This window comes from Silurus aristotelis, assembly GCF_946808225.1.
Source record: "Silurus aristotelis genome assembly, chromosome: 16".
In the NCBI taxonomy this organism is placed as follows: domain Eukaryota; kingdom Metazoa; phylum Chordata; class Actinopteri; order Siluriformes; family Siluridae; genus Silurus; species Silurus aristotelis.
In genome coordinates this window covers 13,389,527-13,413,159 of record NC_139589.1, presented here as the reverse complement: position 1 = coordinate 13,413,159, position 23,633 = coordinate 13,389,527, and the positions used below count along the sequence as shown (strand labels likewise).

Here is a 23,633-nt window from a genome sequence, read left to right as displayed (position 1 = left end):
ACTGCTGGATGAGAAAGGTTTTTAGACATTATTTGAAGACAGTTAGTGACTCAACTGTTAAAAAATCAAGAGGACTTTCATTCCATTACCTAAGTGCCAGAACAAAGATGATTCCCTTTGTACCCCTAGAGATAGTGGAACCAGTCATGCAGTGGTTGAGGACTGGACACTCAGTATTTAAGGTGTTAAACAGTTGATTGGAAGGTTTAGTTTAAATGCCAGCATCATCAAGATGCCACTGTCGTTCCCTTGTTAAAAATCCTAACTGTTCAGTTGTTTAAAAGAAATAATTGTAATTTGTTCAGGATAAGCGTGTCTACCAAATGCCATTTATATTTAAACACGGAATTGAGCAGGTTTAGTGTCACTCAACTAATACCCACATTTTAAATGGCCCACTGTCTTTAAATTGGCAGCATTCAGCTGACACACAATAGATCCATTTCTCCTGTCAACATTCTCTTCCTCCAACTTCACATTTCTCCTTTATTTTTTAAAAGGAATGCAACCGAAGCATACTATACAAAAAATAAATAAATCACATAGCACATCATTACTGAATGTCTGAAATTAATGATTAATTATCAGTATTCAAATGTAGCAAAACACTAACTTTTATTTAGCTAAAATCTACAACATGACCATGCTGTAATTATTTTTTGGTGAACAGAGTGTGTTTGAGTGTTGAGCAGGTCAATTATTATACTTATAATTACTCAATGCTCCTCACACCAACACTCACTAAGAATAAATCATCAGATTCACGCTGCATAAAGTGACACGATTGCTTACCAACACATTTTCATTTAAAAGATTGATCAGTTATTGTGCCGTTTTAGTGGCATCTCAAGAAACCCTGTATGTCTATTATATATACAGTATATATGAATCAGCTGTCCTCCTTGGCTGTGCTGAAGAATCCAAGTTGTTTGGTGTTTACATCTCGAAGTTGCTCCAGCTGTCTCTGGGCTCGTCTACACAAATATTCTATATGCATCACATCTGTCTTTTGGATGGCAGCGTTCGTGCGAAATTCCTCCTGTATTCTGGGTAAAAAGCCTGGCTTGTCTCGTCCGGCACGCAGGAACTGTCGGTAGAGAGATAACACCTGCTTCTGAAGCTTACTGTGACGCATCATAATGGAGATCTAGAGAGAGCATGAAGACGTAAACCTATAAAAAGCAAAGAGGTGACAGCATGTATACATGCATAAGGTTATTGGATTAAGTACAAAGATTATTATTGAATTTGTATTTATTAATTTTTCTGGCCAGGCTTTTTACCCAGAATACAGGAGGAATTTCGCACGAACGCTGCCATCAACATTCAAGTGTTCGAGATGTTTAAAAAGCTCATACGATTCTTAGGGTCAGGTGTCTACTAGGGCTGGGCGATATGGCCTAAAAAAAATCCCTGATTTTTTCACAAAAAATCTGAATTTGCGATTTATATCGATTTTTTCCCCCCTGCTTAAAATCAATCTGCATATGACAAACCATTTATTTTTTTAAAGTTTTAACTTTATTAAATATAGTTTATTTACCCTTCTGGGATTATAATCCACTTTGGGTTAAAGTGCAATCAGAAACAACAAGCCAAAAATACAAGATGGCGGCCCTGCCATTGTAAATTGTGAAAATAGATCGTAACATAACATAAAATGAGCAAACCTACAAAGAAAAATGTTTTATGTGTGTTTAAATGTGGAACGTGATTAAAAATGCATCTGAGGTTTTAAGTGATTTTGCCTTTACTTTTCTCCAAAACTCCACAGTAAAATGAGATCAAATTTAAGAGAGTAATAGACAGGGACACTGTAAATAAGAAGTATTTGAAAGATTGAGCAAACTTATAAAGAAAAATGTTTTATGAGTGTTTGAATGTGGAACATGGTTAAAAATGCAGTGATGCTTGGAGTGATTTTGCCTTTACTTTTCTTAAAAGCTCCACAGTAAAATGACTGTTTATGACTGTTTGAATATGGGGATTTAAATGATCAGATTTTTCTGTTTCTTAGCGGAAACGCCGTTCTGAAGCACCTTTACATGTATTTTGGTCGCTTCCACCACCCGTACCGTAAGTGTACGATTGGACGTGCAACACTAAACAAAGTGCGGCTGCTTAACCGTGTATTTTCAACATGCGGCTGCTTAACTTTTCTTGGGAACGAGTTCTTCTCTGCTCGCTGCCATGTTGTTTGTGTATCTCTATGGCAAACGCGAGGGGGGGCGGGGCTGAGTTCGTTCGAAACTATGGGAGCCCAGAGTGGAGCGTCGGCGGACATTAAATAGAAAACCGATTTTTATTAAAACTGATCGATGTAAACTACACATTCGAGTTAATCGATAAAATCGATTTATCGCACAGCCCTACCTCCAATCTTCTGTGAAGATGTTTTATTAGATTATAGATTGCGATTTATATCGTCTCTTTATTTTTAATAGTACACCCATAGAAATGATAGAACCATTAAATAATTGTTAGTTGTCCCTCAGGGAGAATCATTTCAGGGTTCTTTGAGGACACCTACACCAACAGAAACGATCATGTATCAGAACTACAGCATTAATATAAGCATGTGATTTGCAGCTGCATTACAGTCAGAGCTGCTTTTCTAGAAAATGCACCACCACTTTTGACCAATCAAAACACCGTCTGTAATACGAATATCTTACATTTAAATAACCATTTAAACTGTATAACTCCATTTAGGCTGTTAGACACAATATGACAAAAATGTCACGTTCATAATGCTGAATAAGCTGCACTTTGGTTTATCTAACAGAGGAAATCAAAGTCACACACCTCAGTGATTCGCTGCTGTCAGTGAGCGCTCAGTACTGCAAAAACTCGATCAGGACTGGTATCGCTCATATTTATTCTCAATCTCTCAACTCACTCATTTAAACTATGCTAAATAACTAGAAGACTAGATGCTACTGTATTCATGCTTGACCTTTATTTTTTTGCTCGTCGCTGTGAAGTAATAACGGGATCACATCTAACAGCGCCCTCTGGTGTTCTGGCTGTAATGGCGCTGTCATTACTGTTACTGCAGCATTGAGCTCTTCTTAAGTCTTTCATGCATACTTTTAAGCATACATAACCATTCATAAACCTTACAATTTATAACCCGTTTATACATACTTAAATGCATACATAACCATTCATAACCCCTTCATGCATAATTAGATGCATACATAACTATTCATAACCCCTTCATGCATCCTTATATGCATAAATTACCATTAATAAACAATTTGTACATACTTATATGCATACATAACCATTCATAACCCCTTCATGCATACTTAAAAGCATACATAACCATTCATAGCTCCTTTGTGTATACATAGCCTTTTTAACCCTTTCATGGATACTGGCAGCACTTCCAGTTTGTTCTTTCCATCTAAATTAGTCATACCACAAAATGGAAGTATGTTTTCAGTCAGTAGCTTGCTGTGGGATAAACCCCTGACCAACTACAATCTGGGTTGGGGGGTACTGCAGGGTCTTGCAGGGATCTTAGCAGTGGCTTTTCTACTGCCACTCCACCTATCGAACCTAAAGCTTGAAGTCTGCACTTCACATCAGAAACTGATAAAGACTCGATTACTACAAGCAGTGTTAAGCCACACTTAAAGTGCTTGTCCTGTAAGCCACCTAAATGCAAGCTGTTGACTCTCAGAAACCTGTCTTCTGATTTTCTGGCTTCTGATATAGCTTTGGGTCTGCCAGATTCTTTTTTGTCAGGCTTTCCTCCAGTTTCCAAGTGCCTTTGAGGCAGAAAATTGTATTCTCTGTCACGTTTTTTTTTTGTTGCAATTTCGCATTAAAAATAAAACCATTTTTATTAAGTATAAAACTAACAAACTTTAAAAGAGAATTTTGTGTCACTGACACAACACTATTATCACTGCTTCCTAATAAATTAAGCTCCATAGCATAATTGCTAGTGTCACAGTGGCTCTATTAGCTTATCTGTCATGTTGCTTCCAACACTGCTTCCTCAACACTGGGGAGGTGGAAGCTCAGTGGTTAAGGCTCTGGGTTACTTATTGAAAAGTCAGGGTCAAGCCCCAGTATCGCAAAACTGCCACTCTTGGGCCCTTAAGCAAGTCTAAACCCCACTGTGGTCCAGGGGTGTGTCAAAAATGGCTGACCTTGCCCTCTGACCCCAGCTTCTTAACATCGCTGGGATATGTGAAGAAAGAATTTCGCTTTGCTTTAATGCACATGTGACAAGTGAAAAACACCTTTACCCTAATGTGGGACATATGACCCAGAGAAAAGCCATTTAAGTTGTTTTTCTTGTAGGTGAGAGAAAACTGGAGCTTTGGCTATAGGTGAAGCCACTTTGTTTTCAAATAAAGTGGACCACAAAATTAACCACAAATGAAGTATATGTGAATCACTTTAATTCAATCTGAGTTTATTTGTTAATTTGTGCTGAGTCTTGAATCTAAGACCACTTGAAACATTAACACTAAGCAAGTGTTAAAACAACCCACAAAATCTTCAACATGTGTGAAGAAATAAAATAAAGCAAAGGTGCCTTCAAAATAATTAAACATTTTCTACTTAAAAAACAAACAAACGTCAAATAGACAATATTCTTTTCGACTGACATACATTTATTTCTAAATGCAAAAAAGTAATATTTGGAAAAGTACATAGTTTTTACTTTTGTATACAACAGCATTCTGACCCCTGTCACTCGAACACAACAATATATTAGGAAGATACCACAGAAAATTCACTGAAGAGCACAGGAAAAAGAAAAGAAAGTTCTCTCTCTCTTTTTTTTTATCTGACATTGCATTTTGTAATATTGTGTGTCATATGAACATACAATTCTGTTACCAAAATTATAGATTTAAAAGAAATTATAGAAATTATTCATTTCAAAAAGTGCATTTTAAGTAAATTGCTATCAAAAATCCTTTAATGGCCTCGTGACATTAATATAAACGCTTGTTAAACGCATTTTGTGTATGTTATTTTGTGCAAAACCATTCTCAACCGCATTATTGATTTAAGAGCAAAATGCAAACGTTTTTAACAAAGAAATTGTTTCAAAATTTCATTTAATCAATATCATGCCACATTCTGTAAAGCTGTAGTTTTCCGTAATACGATCATTTCACTGAAGGTAATCTATACATTATTCAGGTGCATCTCAATAAATTAGAATATAATTAAAAAGTTGATTTATTTTAGTAATTCATTACAAAAAGTAAAACTCGTATATTATATAGATTCATCACACACAGACTGATTATATTTCAAGTGTTTCTTTCTGTTAAATTTGATGATTATGGCTTACAGCTAATAAAAACCCAAAATTCAGTATCTCAGAAAATTTGAATATTAAAATATTAAAAATGATTAGATTTTTAACACAGAAATGTTGGACTACTGAAAAGTATGAACATGTACAGAACTCAATACTGAATTACTGCAGCAATGCGGCGTGGCATGGAGGCAATCGGTCTGTGATGCTGCTGACGTGTTATGGAATCTCAGGTTGCTCTGAAAGCAGCCTTCAGCTTTTCTATGTTGTTGGGTCTATTGTCGCATATCTTCCTCTTTACAATAACCCATGGACTCTCAATGGGGTTTAGATTGGGTTAGCTTGCTGGCCAATCAAGCACATGAATACCATAGTCCTTAAACCAGGTGTTAGTACTTTTGGCTGTGTGGGCAGGTGCCAAGTCCTGTTGGAAATTTAAAATAGCATCTCCATAAAGCTGGTAAGCATGACACGGTCTAAAACTTCCTGGTAGACGGCTGTGTTGTCCGTGGACCTGATAAAACATAGTGGACCAACACCAGCAGTTGACGTCTCCCCAAACCACCACTGACTGTGTAAACTTTACACTGGACCTCAAGCAACTTGGATTCTGTGCCTCTCCTCTCTTCTTCCAGACTCTGGAACATTGATTTCTAAATTAAATGCAAAATTTTCTTTCATTTGAAAAGACAACTTTGTCCCACTGAGCAACAGTCCAGTCCTTTTTGTCCTTTGCCCAGGTAAGTCAACTATGACGTTGTCTCTGGTTTCACAAGATTCTAATTCTCCGAGATACTATTTTGGGTTTTCATTAGCTGTAAGCCATAATCACCGAAATTAAAAGAAATAAACACTTGTGTGATGACTCTATATATTATATGAGTTTCACTTTTTGTGAAAGTGTCAAAACATCATAATAATATATCATAATTTAAAAAAAAGCTAAAAGTAGTTTTCATTTATTTAGAAAATACATACAAGAGTATTTTTTGCCATCCTGCGTGCTTATATCTACAACTGCGAGAAGTGCATCAGTGCAAATCCTGGACCTTTAAAAGGCCTTTAACAGCAACATTATGCTAATGAGGAGAACGTATCCTGAAAGGCAGGCCTATTTTATACAGAAGGATTCCTATTCATATTTCTTGTCATAATATGACAGTATTCCACTGCATTATTTAAGTGCATGTAAATAATCTAGATCTAAAGTTTTGTTCAGACATTACAGGGTGTGTATATATTGATACAGAACTGCAGAAATATTTATTATTATTAGCATTCTTTATAGAAGCAGTGTAAACTTTACAGAAATGCTAATGCTAATGCTCTGCTCATTTCGTACAATCTAAGGCTATTGAAAGGTAGCTTGAGCTTATTGTGTATATTATTTAGTATAATGCAGTATAGCACAGTCCCAGTCATACTGTATTTTAGATTTAAACTGACCAATAAGGCAGCTTTACATATTTAGCATAGAGGTATGTGAAAAGATTACAAAGGTACACAGTGTACTTATCATCTACAATCCGAGATATTCTGCTAAAAAGACCACCAGAACTTTGGTAAGATTCTCCACTGTATGACGATCAACCTTGTCAGCACCGTCTTCCACTGTATGTCGATATGATGGGAATGGTGTAGCAATTATATGTAGAACTGGAACCCCTGCAATAAGCCAAACAAGAAACGTGGAAATTTTCAGTATTTTTAGAAATAGGAACGAGCTAAATTAAATAGGCTAAACTTCCCATTCTTACCTTGCTGAAGGAAAGGTATATGGTCATCATCTACCGGTGCCACAGTTAAATCCTTTCTGAAGTACACCTGCCCGCTGGGGTGGGAAGACAGCAAGCCCAGATTATGGAGTCTCTTTTCTTAGACAGAATCAGAGATACAGAGTTCATAAAAATATAACAATTATGATGATTAATGAGGGATAAAGCAAGGCCAGGTGTGCGTCACACACTGTGCACAACGTACTGTAGAGGCAAAGAACCACATAAGAAGTAAATAACACACCTATCTGTTGAAAGAAAGTCTTTTAAATTTGCCGTGTAAAATTTGACAAAAAAACTATAAAAATATCAGTTTAATTTTCATCAATTGTTTTATATAAGGTTTTTATCGTTCAATGTAGAATTTTGCCTGCCCATAATCCAAGTGACGCGATAAGATTACATTTAAATGTGTTATAATAAGTGCATGTATTGATTTTTTTTAAAATTAATAATACACATGCCTTTTCATTTAAACTGTGTAGCCATGGATTTCAAATCAACGGCTATTTAATCAACTAAATAACATTAATTTTATTCGCAATTATACAGCTCTACTAGTAAAAAACATCAAAAATTTGACCCGTATTTATCTTATTACAAACATTTAACAGCTTTAATTCAGTGGGCCAAGTCAAAACACTAAAACTTTGCTTGAATTTAAAACCATTTACCTGCCAATACAAGTCGATCAAACCAGCGAGCACTGTTCTCAAAATGATTCACAAATGTTGGACTTCGGGCACCAATCAGAGCCAAGAGAATGAAGAGATCCTGATAAGTGCAATAATTTCTTGTTGTTATCAGAATAGCTGATTACAGTGAAACAATATATATAATTATTAGAAATACAGACAACCCCTCACACACACACACACACACACACACACACACACACACACACACACACACACACACACACACACACACACACACACACACACAAAGCCCACATTCCTACCACGGCATGCAGCAGAGTTGTGTGTTCAGAGCCTGGAGGATGTGGAACACTAGACATGTGTTCAACGAGGTGCCGGGAACCATACAGAGAGTCTGTGGTAGACCACTCCTCAAAAGCTTCTGCCCCATCAAAGAAGACCAACTGCAGTGTCACCTGAGACATCTTCATAAAAAGCAGACACACTGCTCAAATCTATTTACTATTTACATGTTACAATCTAAGACAACATACTGACGATTTAGTGTGAATGAACATATATGCATTTAAAAGTGATCAAATGATCACACTCTTGATATCACAGAAATGAGGATGGGTTCCCCTTTTAAATCTGGTTTCTCTCAAGGTTTCTTCCTCATAACATCGAAGGGAGTTTTTCCTTGCCACAGTCGCCATGGCTTGCTCATCAGAGATAAATACACATTGTTCACCTTAACTGTTAAAATTCTATAAAGCTGCTTTAAAACAATGTCTGCTGTGAAAAGTGCAATATAAATAACCTTGACTTGACTTAAAAGTAAGATATTGTGGAGCTAAAGTAGAAAATACTACTAAGGTTTTATAATTGTAGGTTGCTTTTTTTTTTTTTTTTTTACAGTATGTGATAATGTTTGGATCTCCTCAAGACATTTTAAAATCTGTTAACACCTATATGGTGCAAATATTTAAAAACCTATATGGTCTCAACCATAAATACAGAAACAGCATTGGAACAGTTTGGAACATTCATCTGCCTGGAGCACAAGACTATGTGTATTAATATCAGGTCTGGTGAGTGACTGGTGAGCAGCCATTATTCCAATTTATCCTAGAAATATTTAGTGTTTGATATCAGGCTACTGTGCAGATCACTCCAGTTCTTCTACTCCAACTTGGCAAACCATGTCTTCATGTGTAAACTCCTCTGTCCTGAACACTTTTCCTGTGTCCCATGATGTACAGTTCATGCAGCTATGTAGTTATTATTCTTCAGGGGAAAAAAAGTGGATTTATGTGATAGATTAAGGTGATTTGTTTGTCCTTGTGTTTCAGAGAATGGTATCAATTATTCATCTGAATGACCCCAACACAACCTTGTCGTGTACAGAAATTCAATTCCACTGAGAAGATGCTAAAAATATAACATCTCAGTCAAGTCCCTCTCACTTCTGTGACATGTAATATGACATCTCCAGTGTACATCAACCCAGTGTAGAGAGATTCTGCCATTAATATAAAAAAGAAATCACCTTGTTAACAATTATCATCAATAAAGATTACATGGAAGTAAAAAGCAATGCCTGGCCGTTACAAAAGTATGACAGACTTACTTTTAATTTGTATCTATATAATATTAACTACAGAGAGAAGGAGCTAACCATAATAGCCAGTTAAGTTAGATATGACAGCAAGATAATTCAATAAACTCCAGGTGCACTGATGTCCAAGAAATAATTACCTAGTGCTTGTTAAATCAACTTAAACAAAAAAAAAACTCAACCAGCTTGCTATGAAATGCTGTGCCATTGTTGTCTTGTGTTGGAAATTACATCATCCTTGGAACAGAATAAGAACATAGGGGTGAAGGAAATGCACATAAGATAAACTGCACACCCAAACAACACCCCCCTAAACCCTCTTGGCACATTTGAACATTTTGTAGTGTTCCAATCTGAAACGAAAATTCGGGATTTGGGATTTTACAGAAACAATAGGTCCTAAATCTGGGCAAAATATTGACACGAAAGATAACACTGCTAATCACTTTTTAAACATAGTAAAGCATGATGGTGCTAGTATCATGCTGAGCAGTGTGAAGTAAAGCATGGTGGTGGTAGTATCATGCTGAGCAGCCTCTTGGTTGCTTACCTGGTTAACTTTTTTTTACTTTTATCCATAATTAATGCTCAGCTATTCTGGTTTTATATCAAAAAAAAAAAAGAAACTTTGCCAGAATTTTTTTTTATAGCTTTTTTTGTCATTATGATGCTCTTATAGGACAGGTGTAGTTTTACTGAGATCATGTGACACTTTCATTATTTCCATTAACTAATAATGTAACACCTGATTAAACCCAAAATATCTTTTAGGAGTTTTACAGCAATCAGCATATACAGTGGTCCCCCACGAGTAAAATCTGTGAATTTTGGGTGCACCCCCGCAGCCCCTATGGTACCTTAGCGACTTCATCTAGACATTATGTCACTTTGTTACAATCATTTTTTTTTATTTATTTTTTTTATAGAATTTGTTAGTGAAAACATAGTGTAAAATGTTATTCCTAATGTTCCTAAACATTCGCTGCAGATTCCCACAAATTTTAAGGTAATCCGCAAATTGCTGTTAGTTAGGTTCCAAATAAGAACCCACAAAATTTCTTGTTTTTTTTGTCACACTTGACTGATCATTAAACTAATTTAAATAATAGTAAAAGATAAAACAAGTGAACACAACATGCATTTTTGTCAAATGAAGGTTTTTATAATTAAGGGTGTTACAAATTCCAAAACTACATGGCCCTGTGTGAAAAAGCGTTTGCCCCCTAAACCTAATAACTGGTTGTGCCACCCTTAGCAGCAACAACTGCAGTCAAGCGTTTTCGCTAACTTGCACTGAGTCTGTTATAGTGCTGTGGAGGAATTTTGGTCCACTCATCTATGCAGAATTGTTGTCAAAAATTAGCCACATTGGAGGGTTTTCGAGCATAAACCGCCTTTTTAAGGTCATGCCACAGCATCTCAATAGGATAGGTCAGGATAGGTCAGGACTTTGACTAGGCCACTCCAAAGTCTTCATTTTGTTTTTCTTCATCCATTCAGAGGTGGACTTGCTGGTGTGTTTTGGATTATTGTCCTGCTGCAGAACCCAAGTTCGCTTCAGCTTGAGGTCACGAACAGATGGCTGGACATTCTCTTTCAGGATTTTTTTCTTAAACAACAGAATTAATTGTTCCATTTATCACATTAAGTCTTCGAGGTCCTAAAGCAGCAAAACAGCCCCAGACCATCACACTACCACCACAATATTTTACTGTTGGTATGATGTTCTTTTTCTAAAATGCGGTGTTACTTTTATGCCAGACGTAATAAGACACACGCCTTCCAAAAAGTTCAACTTTTGTCTCGTCAGTCCACAGAGACAAGGCTTTATGTTCTTTTTGTTCAGCAGTGATTTTCATTTTGGAACACCATTTTTGCCCAGTCTCTTTCTTATGGTTTAGTCATGAACACTGACCTTAACTGAGGTAAGTGAGGCCTGCAGTTCTTTGGATGTTGTTGTGGGGTCTTTTGTGACCTCTTGGATGAGTTGTTGCTGTGCTCTTGGGGTAATTTTGGCAGGCCACTCCTGGGAAGGTTCTCCACTGTTCCATGTTTTTACCATTTCTGTATAATGGCTCTCACTGTGGTTCGCTGGAGTCCAAAAGCTTTAGAAATGGCTTCATAACCTTTTTCACACTGATAGATTTTCGTTTGTTTCTGAATTTCCGTGGATCTCGGCATGATATCTAACTTTTGAGGATCTTTGGTCTACTTCACTTTGTCAGGCAGGTCCTATTTCAGAGATTTCTTGATTGCAAACAGGTGTGGCAGTAATCAGGCCTGGGTGTGGCTAGAGAAATTGAACATTTGAGAAAAAGTGAGAAATTGTTTTAACAGTTTTAACAGGGGGCAAACACTTTTTCACACAGGGCCATGTAGTTTTGGATTTTGTTTTTCTCTCAATAGCAAAAACTTTCATTTAAAAACTGCATGTTGTATTAACTTGTTATCTTTTACTAATATTTAAATTAGTTTGATGATCTGAAACAATAAAGTGTCACAAACATGCAAAAAAATAAAATAAAATAAATCACTTTTTCACACCACTGTATAGAGGGTGTGTTTTTCTGATCAGCATGTTTTGGACAATTTGAAATGCATACAATCCCAGTAAATTACATTCCAGTTGTATCACTAAAAATGTTCATGCCTGGGGGGATTTAAGACAGAAATACAGTATTATATCATCACAAACAGAAAGGGCAAATAAAATGTACCTGCTGTTTGAGCATTTTTAGATGGCTGTCCAGTGCAGTGGCAAGCTCTAGCATCATAGCACAAGGAACAGCTGAGTCACTTGCCCCCAGAAACACTTGCTTTGGCTCCTGATGCCCTAAAGGCATATTCTTTGTGTCATAATGACAAGCTAATAGCAGGCGGCGTGGAGCCATGGGATCTAACACTGCCAAGATGTTGGAGAAGTTGATTGGGCCAAGTGGGGTTACAGAGTTGAAGGAATCAATCTGCACTGACCACCCCGCAGTTAGAGAGTCCAGCACAGAATAAACATGCTGTGTTCAAACAGAAAAGAAAATTTAATGAAGCAACCATATAAAAGAAAAAAGAATGAATCTCTGTACACCACGTCTATAGTGTATGCCTGATTATCACAGAAATGAATCATGGCACATTTTCTAATCCTGAGAAAATAACTAAAACCTGGTCACTCAAAACACATTATTCTATCTGAAAGAGCACATTCTTTAAACATCATGGAAATGCCTTTGAAGAAGAATTAATAAAATAATTTTCTAACAATGTTTAGTCACTTCCCAACAACTGCCCACAGATATATTATGTAGCTCAAACATATATTTGAATTTATTTTCGCAATATAGGGAAATGTGTGTTGAAATGATTGTCTATAGTAACTGCTGGCATGTTTTCTAAAGGGTTCCTTGTTTTAAGATATTTTGAAAACTCAGTTTAATCATTACTTTACCCTTTGAACAGTACGACTACCATGAGAGCCTGGGTGCCGCTCTACGAGGATAGGCTTGAGATGGGCATACCACAGCCGAGCCCATTTCACCTCAGAGACAAGCCGCTTTACCTGGGCAGAGGTGGGCTTACTTGGCCTGTGGGTCAGCTAAAGAAATTGTGGGGTAGACATTGACATGTTATATATGTACATGTGAGGTCTTGATAGCACAATTATTTAGAATTCAAATGTTATAGTTTAAATATTTCTAAAACAGCTTTACAGTCATTAATACCTTATGCTGCATAACATAAAAATAAGAAATAAATATAAATGAAATTAATACTTTCAGGTTAGCTCATGTTAAATACGAATCCTAAAATCCTTTAAATGTAAAGAAAAATAATCAAATTTAAATAGCATTTAATAATTTAACTTTAATAAAAATATTTTACCTACTTTCGCTAGTAGTGTTAGCCATGGCTTTAAATGAAAATATGTTAAATAAATATGGCTCCAAAAATCTACACAGAATAATCTTACTGGCAGATACAGTGACAGATATGGATGCCAATGACTTGTCCATAATTTCAGATGTTATCATGAAACTGAGAGTGGTGTAGGTTACCCACTTTATCATTTTTAAGGTCTGGAACTCTCACTGATAAATCTTCTGATATTGCATCGTGGTCAGACAGCATTAATCCCAGACTCAGAGTCACTGCCAGCAGCAAGCACAAGCAGAGTAGCAGCATTCTCATTCGGCAAATAGGTGGCTGCCTACACAAGCCAAAAACACAGCTCAGCTGAGTGGCCTTGGACCTTCTGTGCTTCATCTTGAACTGTGCAGCAAGTAATAAAATCGATCAACATACACAAAGATCGTTGAAATAGCCAGTTTCCACAGTTTTCCTCTGCAAAATATATGATGTAAATTTAGTAGATCAGCCAATCCAAGTTAAATCTTAATTTAGCTTCTTCTTCAGTATTAACTAAATAATGAACAAGCTCCTTTTAGACAGTATGTAACTACCATTTTATTATTCTGCATAAATCTAAATGACCAGGTGATTTCTGAAACTGTGATTTCAAACCGTTAAAATGTCATACAGTTTTAGACCCCCAGGGCCTTACTCTGATTTTCTCATAGAATTTGCAGATTTCATCACAAATTTAGCTACTTCTTTAGACAAAGCATTAATTGTTGGTAACTTTAATATTCATTTTGATAATCAGGAAGACTCCTTAAGAGCAGCAGTTGTGTCCATTCTAGATTCAGTTGGAATTAATCAGAATGTTAGAGGACCCACCCATAGTGGTGGACACACTCTTGATTTGTTGTTAACATTTGGATTAAAAATAAAAAATGTAGTCATAATTCCACAGTCTGAAGCTATTTCAGACGATTATCTCATCTCTTTTAAAATCTGGCTCAGTCATTGCATTAGTACCTCGTAACGTTAAGCGTACTTTCACGTCAGCTACAGCAGTACGTTTTTATGAATAATCTTCCAGAAATTACGATATTAAATAGATCCCCGTCTGACCCTGCAGAGCTCGACTGGGCCACTAAATACCTAGAATTAACGTTCTGTTACACTTTAGATCAGGGGTTACCAACATGGTGCCTGTGTGCACCAGGTAGCCCGCAAGGACCACATGAGTAGCCCGCTTGCCTTTTCTAAAAATAGCTGTTTCCTACTTTGTTAAATCATTGTTGATAAATATTATGAGAAGTCATTAACATGATCAGTGTCTTCACATAGATGAATATTATCAATTATTAATAATAACATAATAAAAGGTAAATTGAGCAAAATTTAGCAAACTGAAAACTGTGCGTATCAACCTGGTAGTGCTTCACATTAATCGGTACCCAAGAAGTAGCTCTCAGTATCAAAACGGTTGGTGACCCCTGCTCTAGATGATGTAGCTCCACTTAAGACCAAAATGATCAGGGAGAAAAAATTATCACAGGGGTATAATGATCATACGCGGACCTTAAAACAGACCACTCGGAAATTAGAACGTAAATGGCGTCAAACAAAATTAACAGTATTTCAAATAGCATGGAAGGAGAGCCTTCTAAATTATTGACAATCTCTTAGTGCTGCTAGATCAGCATATTTCTCCACCCTCATAGAAATTAACAAGCATAATCCTAGATTTTCATTCAGCACTGTAGCAAAATTAACAAACCCAGCCATTAGGGGGGCACAAGCCAGTGTACTCTTAGTGCCGGTCCCAAGCCCGGGTAAATGGGGAGGGTTGCGTTAGGAAGGGCATCCAGCGTAAAACATGTGCCAAATCAAATATGCGGATCACAAATGAGAATTTCATACCGGATCGGTCGAGGCCCGGGTTAACAACGACCGCCACAGGTATCGTTAGCCGACAGGGTACCGGTGGAAATTGGGCTACTGTTGGCCGAAGGAGGAGAAGGAGAGGAGGAAGGCGTCTACAGAGACGGCAGGAAAAGGAGCAGTGTAGGAGAGTAGAGGTTCGGGTTGGTACTTTAAATGTTGGTACTATGACGGGTAAAGGGAGAGAGATAGCTGATATGATGGAGAGGAGAAAGGTAGATGTGTTGTGTGTTCAGGAGACCAAGTGGAAAGGGAGTAAGGCCAGGAACATTGGAGGTGGGTTTAAACTGTTTTATCATGGTGTGGATGGGAAGAGAAATGGTGTAGGGGTGATTCTGAAGGAAGCGTACAGTAAGAGTGTAGTGGAGGTGAAGAGAGTTTCTGATAGGGTGATGATCGTGAAGGTGGAAGTTGAAGGGATGATGATAAATGTCATCAGTGCCTATGCTCCACAAGTTGGCTGTGAGATGGAGGAGAAAGAAAGATTCTGGAGTGAATTAGATGAAGTGGTAGATGGTGTACCTAGGAAAGAACGATTGGTGATTGGGGCAGACTTTAATGGGCATGTAGGTGAAGGGAACAGAGGTGATGGGTAGGTATGGTTTTAAGGAGAGGAATGTGGAAGGGCAGATGGTGGTAGATTTTGCTAAAAGGATGGAAATGGCAGTGTTGAACACGTATTTTAAGAAGAAGGAGGATCATAGGGTGACGTATAAGAGTGGAGGAAAGTGCACACAGGTGGATTATCTTCTGTGTAGGAGATGCAACCTGAAGGAGATTGGAGACTGTAAGGTGTTGGTGGGGGACAGTGTAGCTAGACAGCATCGGATGGTGGTCTGTAGGATGGTTTTGGAGGCGAAGAAGAAGAGGAGGAAAGTAAGGTTTGAAAGAAGAATAAGATGGTGGAAACTGAAGGAGGAAGAGTGTAGTGTGAGGTTCAGGGAAGAGGTCAGACAGGGGCTCGGTGGTGGTGAAGAGGTGCCGGATGATTGGGCAACTACTGCAGGAGTGATGAGGGAGGCAGCTAGAAAAGTACTTGGTGTGACATCTGGAAATAGAAAGCAAGACAAGGAGACGTGGTGGTGGAATGAGGAAGTGCAGGAGAGCATTAGGGGAAAGAGGTTGGCAAAACAGAAGTGGGATCGACAGAGTGATGAGAAAAGTAGGCAGGAGTACAAGGAGATGCGGCAGCAGGTTAAAAGGGATGTGGCGAAAGCCAAGGAAAAGGCATATGAGGAACTGTATTATAGGTTGGACACTAAGGAAGGAGAAAAGGATTTATACCGATTGGCCAAGCAGAGGGACCGAGCTGGGAAGGATGTACTGCAAGTTAGAGCAATAAAGGATGGAGAGGGAAATGTGTTGACTAGTGAGGAGAGTGTGTTGAGAAGATGGAGGGAGTATTTTGAGCAGCTGATGAATGAGGAAAATCAGAGAGAGAGAAGGTTGGAGGATGTGGAGTTGGTGAAGCAGGATGTAGATAGGATTAGTAAGGAGGAAGTGAGAGCAGCGATTAAGAGGATGAAGAATGGAAAGTCGGTTGGACCAGATGACATACCGGTAGAAGCATGGAGATGTTTAGGAGAGATGGCAGTGGAGTTTTTAACCAGATTGTTTAACAGGATTCTGGAAGGGGAGAGGATGCCTGAGGAATGGAGAAGGAGTGTGCTGGTACCGATCTTTAAGCATAAGGGAGATGTGCAGACCTGCAGTAACTACAGGGGAATTAAGTTGATCAGTCACACCATGAAGTTATGGGAAAGAGTAGTGGAAGCCAGGTTGAGAGAAGAGGTGACCATCTGTGAGCAACAGTATGGTTTCATGCCGAGGAAGAGCACCACAGATGCCTTATTTGCTTTAAGGATGTTGATGGAGAAGTATAGAGAAGGACAGAAGGAGCTGCATTGTGTATTTGTGGATTTAGAGAAAGCGTACGACAGGGTGCCGAGAGAGGAGTTGTGGTATTGTATGAGGAGGTCAGGTGTGTCAGAGAAGTATGTGAGGGTGGTGCAGGACATGTATGAGGACAGTGTGACGGCAGTAAAGTGTGCAGTAGGTACGACAGACTGGTTCAGGGTGAAGGTTGGACTGCATCAAGGATCGGCCCTGAGCCCTTTCCTGTTTGCAGTGGTGATGGACAGGTTGACGGACGAGGTCAGACAGGAGTCTCCCTGGACTATGATGTTTGCAGATGATATTGTGATTTGTGGTGAGAGTAGAGAGCAGGTTGAGAAGAGCCTGGAGAGGTGGAGATATGCGCTGGAGAGAAGGGGAATGAAAGTCAGTAGGAGTAAGACAGAGTACATGTGTGTGAATGAGAGGGAGGGCAGTGGAGTGATGCGGTTGCAGGCAGAAGAAGTGGAGAAGGTGGAGGAGTTCAGGTACCTGGGGTCAACAGTGCAAAGTAATGGAGAGTGTGTTAGGGAAGTAAAGAAAAGAGTGCAGGCAGGGTGGAGTGGGTGGAGAAGAGTGACAGGAGTGATTTGTGATAGAAGAGTATCTGCAAGAATGAAAGGGAAAGTTTATAGGACTGTGGTGAGACCTGCGATGTTGTATGGATTAGAGACAGTGGCATTTAGTAAAAGACAGGAGGTGGAGCTGGAGGTAGCAGAGCTGAAGATGTTAAGGTTTTCGTTGGGAGTGACGAGGATGGACAAGATTAAAAATGAGTTTATTAGAGGGACAGCACATGTAGGATGTTTTGGTGACAAGGTGAGGGAGGCGAGATTGAGATGGTTTGGACATGTGCAGAGAAGGGACATGAATTATATTGGTAGAAAAATGCTGAAGATGGAGCCACCAGGTAGGAGGAAAAGAGGAAGGCCAAGGAGGAGGTTCATAGATGTGGTGAGGGAAGACATGCAGGTAGTTGGTGTAAAAGAGGCAGATATAGAGGACAGGGTGGTATGGAGACGGATGATCCGCTGTGGCGACCCCTAATGGGAGCAGCCGAAAGAAGAAGAAGAAGAAAAAGACTGTAGCAAAATTAACAGGAAATAAAAGCACTGCACTAACACGCACACCATCATTAGGTAGTAATGATTTCATGAACTTTTTTAATAATAAAGTTGAAAACATTAGGCAAGAAATCCAGATGATTACTATAAATCAAAATTATTTCACAAGTAACCCTGTAGACAGCAGTGTAATTATAAAAATCAACTACAAAGCTTCACTCCTATTCATGAGAATGACTTAATTTCATTAATTTCCTCATCAAAATCATCAACCTGCATTCTCGATCCCTTGCCTACAAGTTTCTTCAAACAGATCATTCCAGAGGTAAGTAAACCTGTTTTAAAAATAATAAACTCTTCTATTAGCACTGGTTATGTACCTAAATCCTGGTTATGTAACTAAATCAACCCCCTAATTAAGAAACCCGACCTTGACCCATGTCAGCTGTCCAACTACAGGCCAATATCAAATCTCCCCTTTATATCCACAATTTTAGAAAAGGTTGTGGCACAGCAGTTATGCTCACATCTGCTTATGAATAACATTTTTGAAATGTATCAGTCAGGATTTTGGCCTCATCATAGCACAGAGACGGTGCTAGTTAAGGTGGTAAATGACCTGGTATTGCCCTCTGATCAGGGTTTTGTCTCTTTACTTGTTCTGCTCGACCTTAGTGCAGCTTCTGACACCATTGATCACACTATACTGCTTGCCAGACTTGAGAACGTTGTTGGAGTAAAGGGAACAGCTCTTACTTGGCTTAGGTCTTGACTGATTTGACTGATCATTATCAATTTGTTGATGTAAATGGTGAGTTCTCCACACTCTCTGAGGTAAAGTTTGGTGTTCTGCAAGGATCTGTCTTAGGCCCACTGCTTTTCTCTATATATATGCTGCCTCTGGCGGAAATTATACATAAACATGGTATTCGCTTCCATTGCTATGCTGATGATACACAGCTGTATATTTCAGCAAAGCCAGATGAGAGAGATCAGCTTAACAATGTTGAGGAGTGTGTAAAGGACATTAGAGAGTGGATGCTTAACAACTTTCTTCTGCTCAACTCAAATAAGACAGAAGTACTTTTACTAGGACCACATGCAGCTAGAAGCAACCTTTCCGATTACGTAGCATCTCTGGATGGTGTTTTTGTTTCAGCATGTACAACTGTCAAAGACCTTGGTGTTATTATTGACCCTAGTCTTTTCTTTGAGGCTTACGTGAATAATATTACCAGGATAGCCTTTTTTCACCTTAGAAATATTGCTAAAATTAGAAATATGATGTCGTTACAGGATGCAGAAAAACTAGTTCATGTTTTTTTTACATCTAGATTAGACTACTGTAACGCTTTACTGTCTGGATGTTCGAGTAAGTGCATAAAAAGCTTTAGTTAGTTCAGAATGCAGCAGCAAGAGTCCTCACTAGATCTAGAAAATATGACCACATCACTCCTCTTTTAATCAGTCTACACTGCTCCCAATCAAATCTCGCATTAATTATAAAATACTACTACTGACGTATAAAGCACTTAACGGTCTCGCACCGCAGTATCTGAGCAGTAATAGAGCAATGTATATAAATGCAGAGTGATTTAAAATTCAAAGAGACAAGATAGTCTATACATGACGTTCACGTATACATGGCAATCAGTCACTCACTTGTCACGTCATCATCACACGCCCTAGTACTGTAGCTCGAGTTGCATCCGCGGTTCCGCGCGCGATCCAACATTCGGTTGCAATGAGCTCAAAGCGGCAAAAAACGCTTCACTCCTTTTTTTTTTACAAAAAAGTCAAGCAGTGTAAGTTGCCACATGGTATCCGAATTGAGTTGCACAATGTTTAGTAACTCTGCCTGTTGCTCTTGTTGAATAATTAGCAAGTTTTAAAGGATTTAAAAAACTTTTTATATGTTAGCTTTAACACTGTGTAAAAAGCTACTACTTTTAAACAAACCAGCCAGGAAGCTTAAAAGAAGTGACACTAAATGTTTATTTCATCTCATTGTATAATTGATATAGGGTCTTGACATGTTTGTCAGTTGAGTTCAATACATATTTTCTTTCAATAATTTGTTTTGAATTTGTTTTGAAATTTAAATATTCCTGAAACATGGACTGTAGAATAGAACAAAAGAAAGTATTATTTGAATGTGCACGTATCCATTACTGTGTGCCATGTATACAAAACATACAATTTGAAATATGTGAACAATATACTCTTAGTACCATTATAAGAACATATTTGTACTTTATACTCAAAAAGGTACACATTACTACCTTAGAGTACTAATGTCTACCTTAATGTACAACTATAATTTTTTGTGGTAAATAAGTCAAGTCAAGTCAAGTCAAGTTTATTTGTATAGCGCTTTTCACAACAGACATTGTCTCAAAGCAGCTTTACAGAAAACAACAGTGAAGGTGAATGGTGTGCGTTTGTCCCTGATGAGCAAGCCTTGGCGACAGTGGCAAGGAAAAACTCCCTTAGATGATATGAGGAAGAAACCTTGAGAGGAACCAGACTCAAAGGGGAACCCATCCTCATATGGGTGACATCAAAAGTTTGGTCATAAATCTTTCAACAATACAGAACAATTTGTGATCATCATAGATCCAGCATCAGCTTCTCCATGCCAGGGCCTTTAAACACTCGGCATCTACTTCTCCATGATCATCCATAGGTCCATAATCTTCACGAGGTGGGACGTGACTGGAGCTGGCCAAACCTCAGGATGCCTCGGGATGGGGAGAGAAAGAGAAGCAGTGGAGAGGAATTAGCGTAGCTGCTGTTCATGATATTAACAGCACAAGTTAATAATGTGCATGTGATCAGATGTTCTGGAGCACAAGGTTATGATGTGATGTGTGTGATGTGTGTTATGTGTAGGCTTTGCTAAAAAGATATGTTTTTAATCTGCACTTAAACTGGGAGAGTGTATCTGAACCCCGAACACTGTCAGGAAGACTATTCCAGAGTTTAGGAGCTAAATGTGAAAATGCTCTACCGCCTTTAGTGGACTTTGCTATTCTAGGAACTACTAGAAGCCCAGAGTTTTGAGATCTCAGGGAGCGTGACGGATTGTAGCGTGTTAAGAGACTGGATAGATACATGGGAGCCAAACCATTTAGTGCTTTATAAGTGAGTAGCAGTAGTTTGTAGTCTATTCGAAACTTAATAGGAAGCCAATGTAGGGACGATAAGATTGGGGTTATATGATCGTATTTTCTTGACCTAGTAAGAACTCTTGCTGCGGCATTCTGAACTAACTGAAGCTTGTTTATTAATGATGAGGATGGGTTCCCCTTTGAGTCTGGTTCCTCTCAAGGTTTCTTCCTTATATCATCTAAGGGAGTTTTTCCTTGCCACTGTCGCCACGGCTGCTCATCAGGGACAAACGCACACCATTCACCTTCACTGTTGTTTTCTGTAAAGCTGCTTTGAGACAATGTCTGTTGTGAAAAGCGCTATACAAATAAACTTGACTTGACTTGACTTGACTTGACTTAATGATGCAGGACATCCACCTAGTAATGCATTACAGTAGTCTATTCTAGAGGTCATAAACGCATGGACGAGCTTCTCTGCATCAGATATAGATAACATATTTCTTAGCTTAGAAATATTTCTAAGGTGAAAGAAGGCTGTTTTTGTAACTTGATTGATGTGATTTTTGAAAGATAAGTTGCTGTCTAAAATAACTCCCAGGTCTTTTACCGTTGAACTAGTAGTTACAGAACAACCGTCTAAATGCAGGCTGAGATGCTGGAGCTTCTGTGTACTATTTTTTGGGCCGATGAGCAAAATCTCCGTTTTATCAGAATTTAATAGCAGAAAGTTATGGGTCATCCAATCTCTTATTTCTTCAACACACTCAGTTATGCGAGCTAATTGAGCTGTATCGCCTGGTTTGGATGAAATATATAGCTGGGTATCATCAGCATAACAATGGAAGCTAATTCCATGCCTTCTAATAATATTTCCTAATGGAAGCATGTATATTGTAAAAAGCAGGGGTCCCAGAACTGACCCTTGTGGCACGCCATAATTTACTAGCATTATCCTGGATAGCTCTCCATTTAAATCTACGAAATGGTAACGATTGGACAGGTAGGATTTAAACCAGCTTAATGCCTGTCCCTGAATACCGATGTAATTCTGTAAGCGATCGAGGAGAAGATCATGATCTATAGTGTCGAACGCAGCACTAAGATCTAGTAAAACTAATAGGGAGATGTAGCCTTGGTCTGAAGCTAAAAACAGGTCGTTAGTGATTTTAACTAGAGCAGTTTCTGTGCTATGATGGGGCCTAAAACCTGACTGAAACTCTTCAAAGATATTGTTCTCCTGCAAGTGGTTACATAGCTGGGCAGCGACAATCTTTTCTAAAATCTTAGACATAAATTGGAGATTTGAAATTGGTCTGTAATTCGATAGCGTGCTTGGATCCAGATTAGGTTTTTTAATGAGGGGCTTAATAACTGCTAACTTGAGGGATTTAGGGACATGACCTAACGATAGTGAGGAGTTAATAATATTTAAAAGAGGCTCACCAGCTGTATATAACACTTCCTTCAGTAGTTTAGTGGGAATTGGATCTAACTGACATGTTGTTGATTTAGCTTTCATAATAGCATCATACAGCTCTTCCTGTCCTATACATGTAAAACAGTGTAGTTGTGGGGTTGTAAGTACGATTGTGTCGGGAGATGCTGTCAGAGGTTGAACTGCCACAATTGTTTTTCGAATGTTATCTATTTTTTCAGTGAAGAAATTCATAAAGTCTTCACTACTAAACTGTGATGGAACACATTTTTCAGATCCCTGATTTGTTGTTAATTTAGCGACTGTACTGAAAAGGAACCTGGGGTTGTTTTTGTTATTTTCTATGAGTTTGAAATATAATATAGGTACAAAGATGTCCTTTTAAGGGTACTGTCCCAGTAGCAAGCTGTTGTATTTCTTTCTTTCTTTCTTTTTTATAATCATATATAATCATAAAGCATATAAAGCAAAAAAAATATGATTCAAAATAAAACCTGTCAATTACACAAGGGTTAACTGCAAAAAAAAACAAAAAACCAGGTAATACTAAACATTTTCGTCCCCCCACTTTTGAAATAATGGTGCAGGCTATTTGTTGGTACCTCAAATAATGAAGACTACAGCAGGGGGCAGAGCTTTCTCTTATAAAGCCCCACAGTTATAGAACAGCCTTCCATTCAGTGTTCAAGTCGAGGTTGAAAACTTATTTATTTAGTCAAGTCTTCTATCAGTAGATTTTTTTTCTTAGATAAAGTTGCAGATCTGGAGGGAAAATGGATATAGAGTGTTTGGTGAACTGGGATATTTGTATGCTGTCGTCCCCTCACTTTCACACGTTCACTCAGGTTTGTTGACGGTGGTGTGGTGGGTTGTCTCTTATCCCAGAGATCCCTCATGTCGGTGTGTCCTTCTGGTTCTCCCTTTTAGCTATGCTGCCATAGCGAGTCCAAACCGCACAGTGACATTACTTTCATACAACAATAAAGAAACATAATAATCCATATCCTTCTCCTCCTGTCA

At 38.3% G+C, this 23,633-nt stretch overlaps 1 protein-coding gene across 5 annotated transcripts in view; it reads right to left on the bottom strand.

Moving 5' to 3' along the window:
• Positions 1-4,407: 4,407 nt before the first annotated feature.
• qpctlb (glutaminyl-peptide cyclotransferase-like b) overlaps positions 4,408-23,633 on the bottom strand; it is a 21,520-nt gene continuing 2,294 nt past the window's right edge. For 3 of the 5 annotated variants that reach the window (XM_083565259.1, XM_083565257.1, XM_083565258.1), the window contains 7 exons: positions 13,378-13,525; positions 12,767-12,913; positions 12,042-12,335; positions 8,030-8,191; positions 7,743-7,842; positions 7,051-7,167; positions 4,408-6,958 (listed from right to left, as the gene is read on the bottom strand). In XM_083565259.1, coding sequence (XP_083421385.1) covers positions 6,813-6,958; positions 7,051-7,167; positions 7,743-7,842; positions 8,030-8,191; positions 12,042-12,335; positions 12,767-12,913; positions 13,378-13,506 — 1,095 coding nt within the window. In that variant the 5' untranslated portion in view covers positions 13,507-13,525 and the 3' untranslated portion in view covers positions 4,408-6,812. Of the gene's footprint in view, positions 6,959-7,050; positions 7,168-7,742; positions 7,843-8,029; positions 8,192-12,041; positions 12,336-12,766; positions 12,914-13,377; positions 13,588-23,633 lie in introns of all 5 variants that reach the window. The other 2 variants (XM_083565255.1, XM_083565256.1) reach the window with 1 other exon arrangement.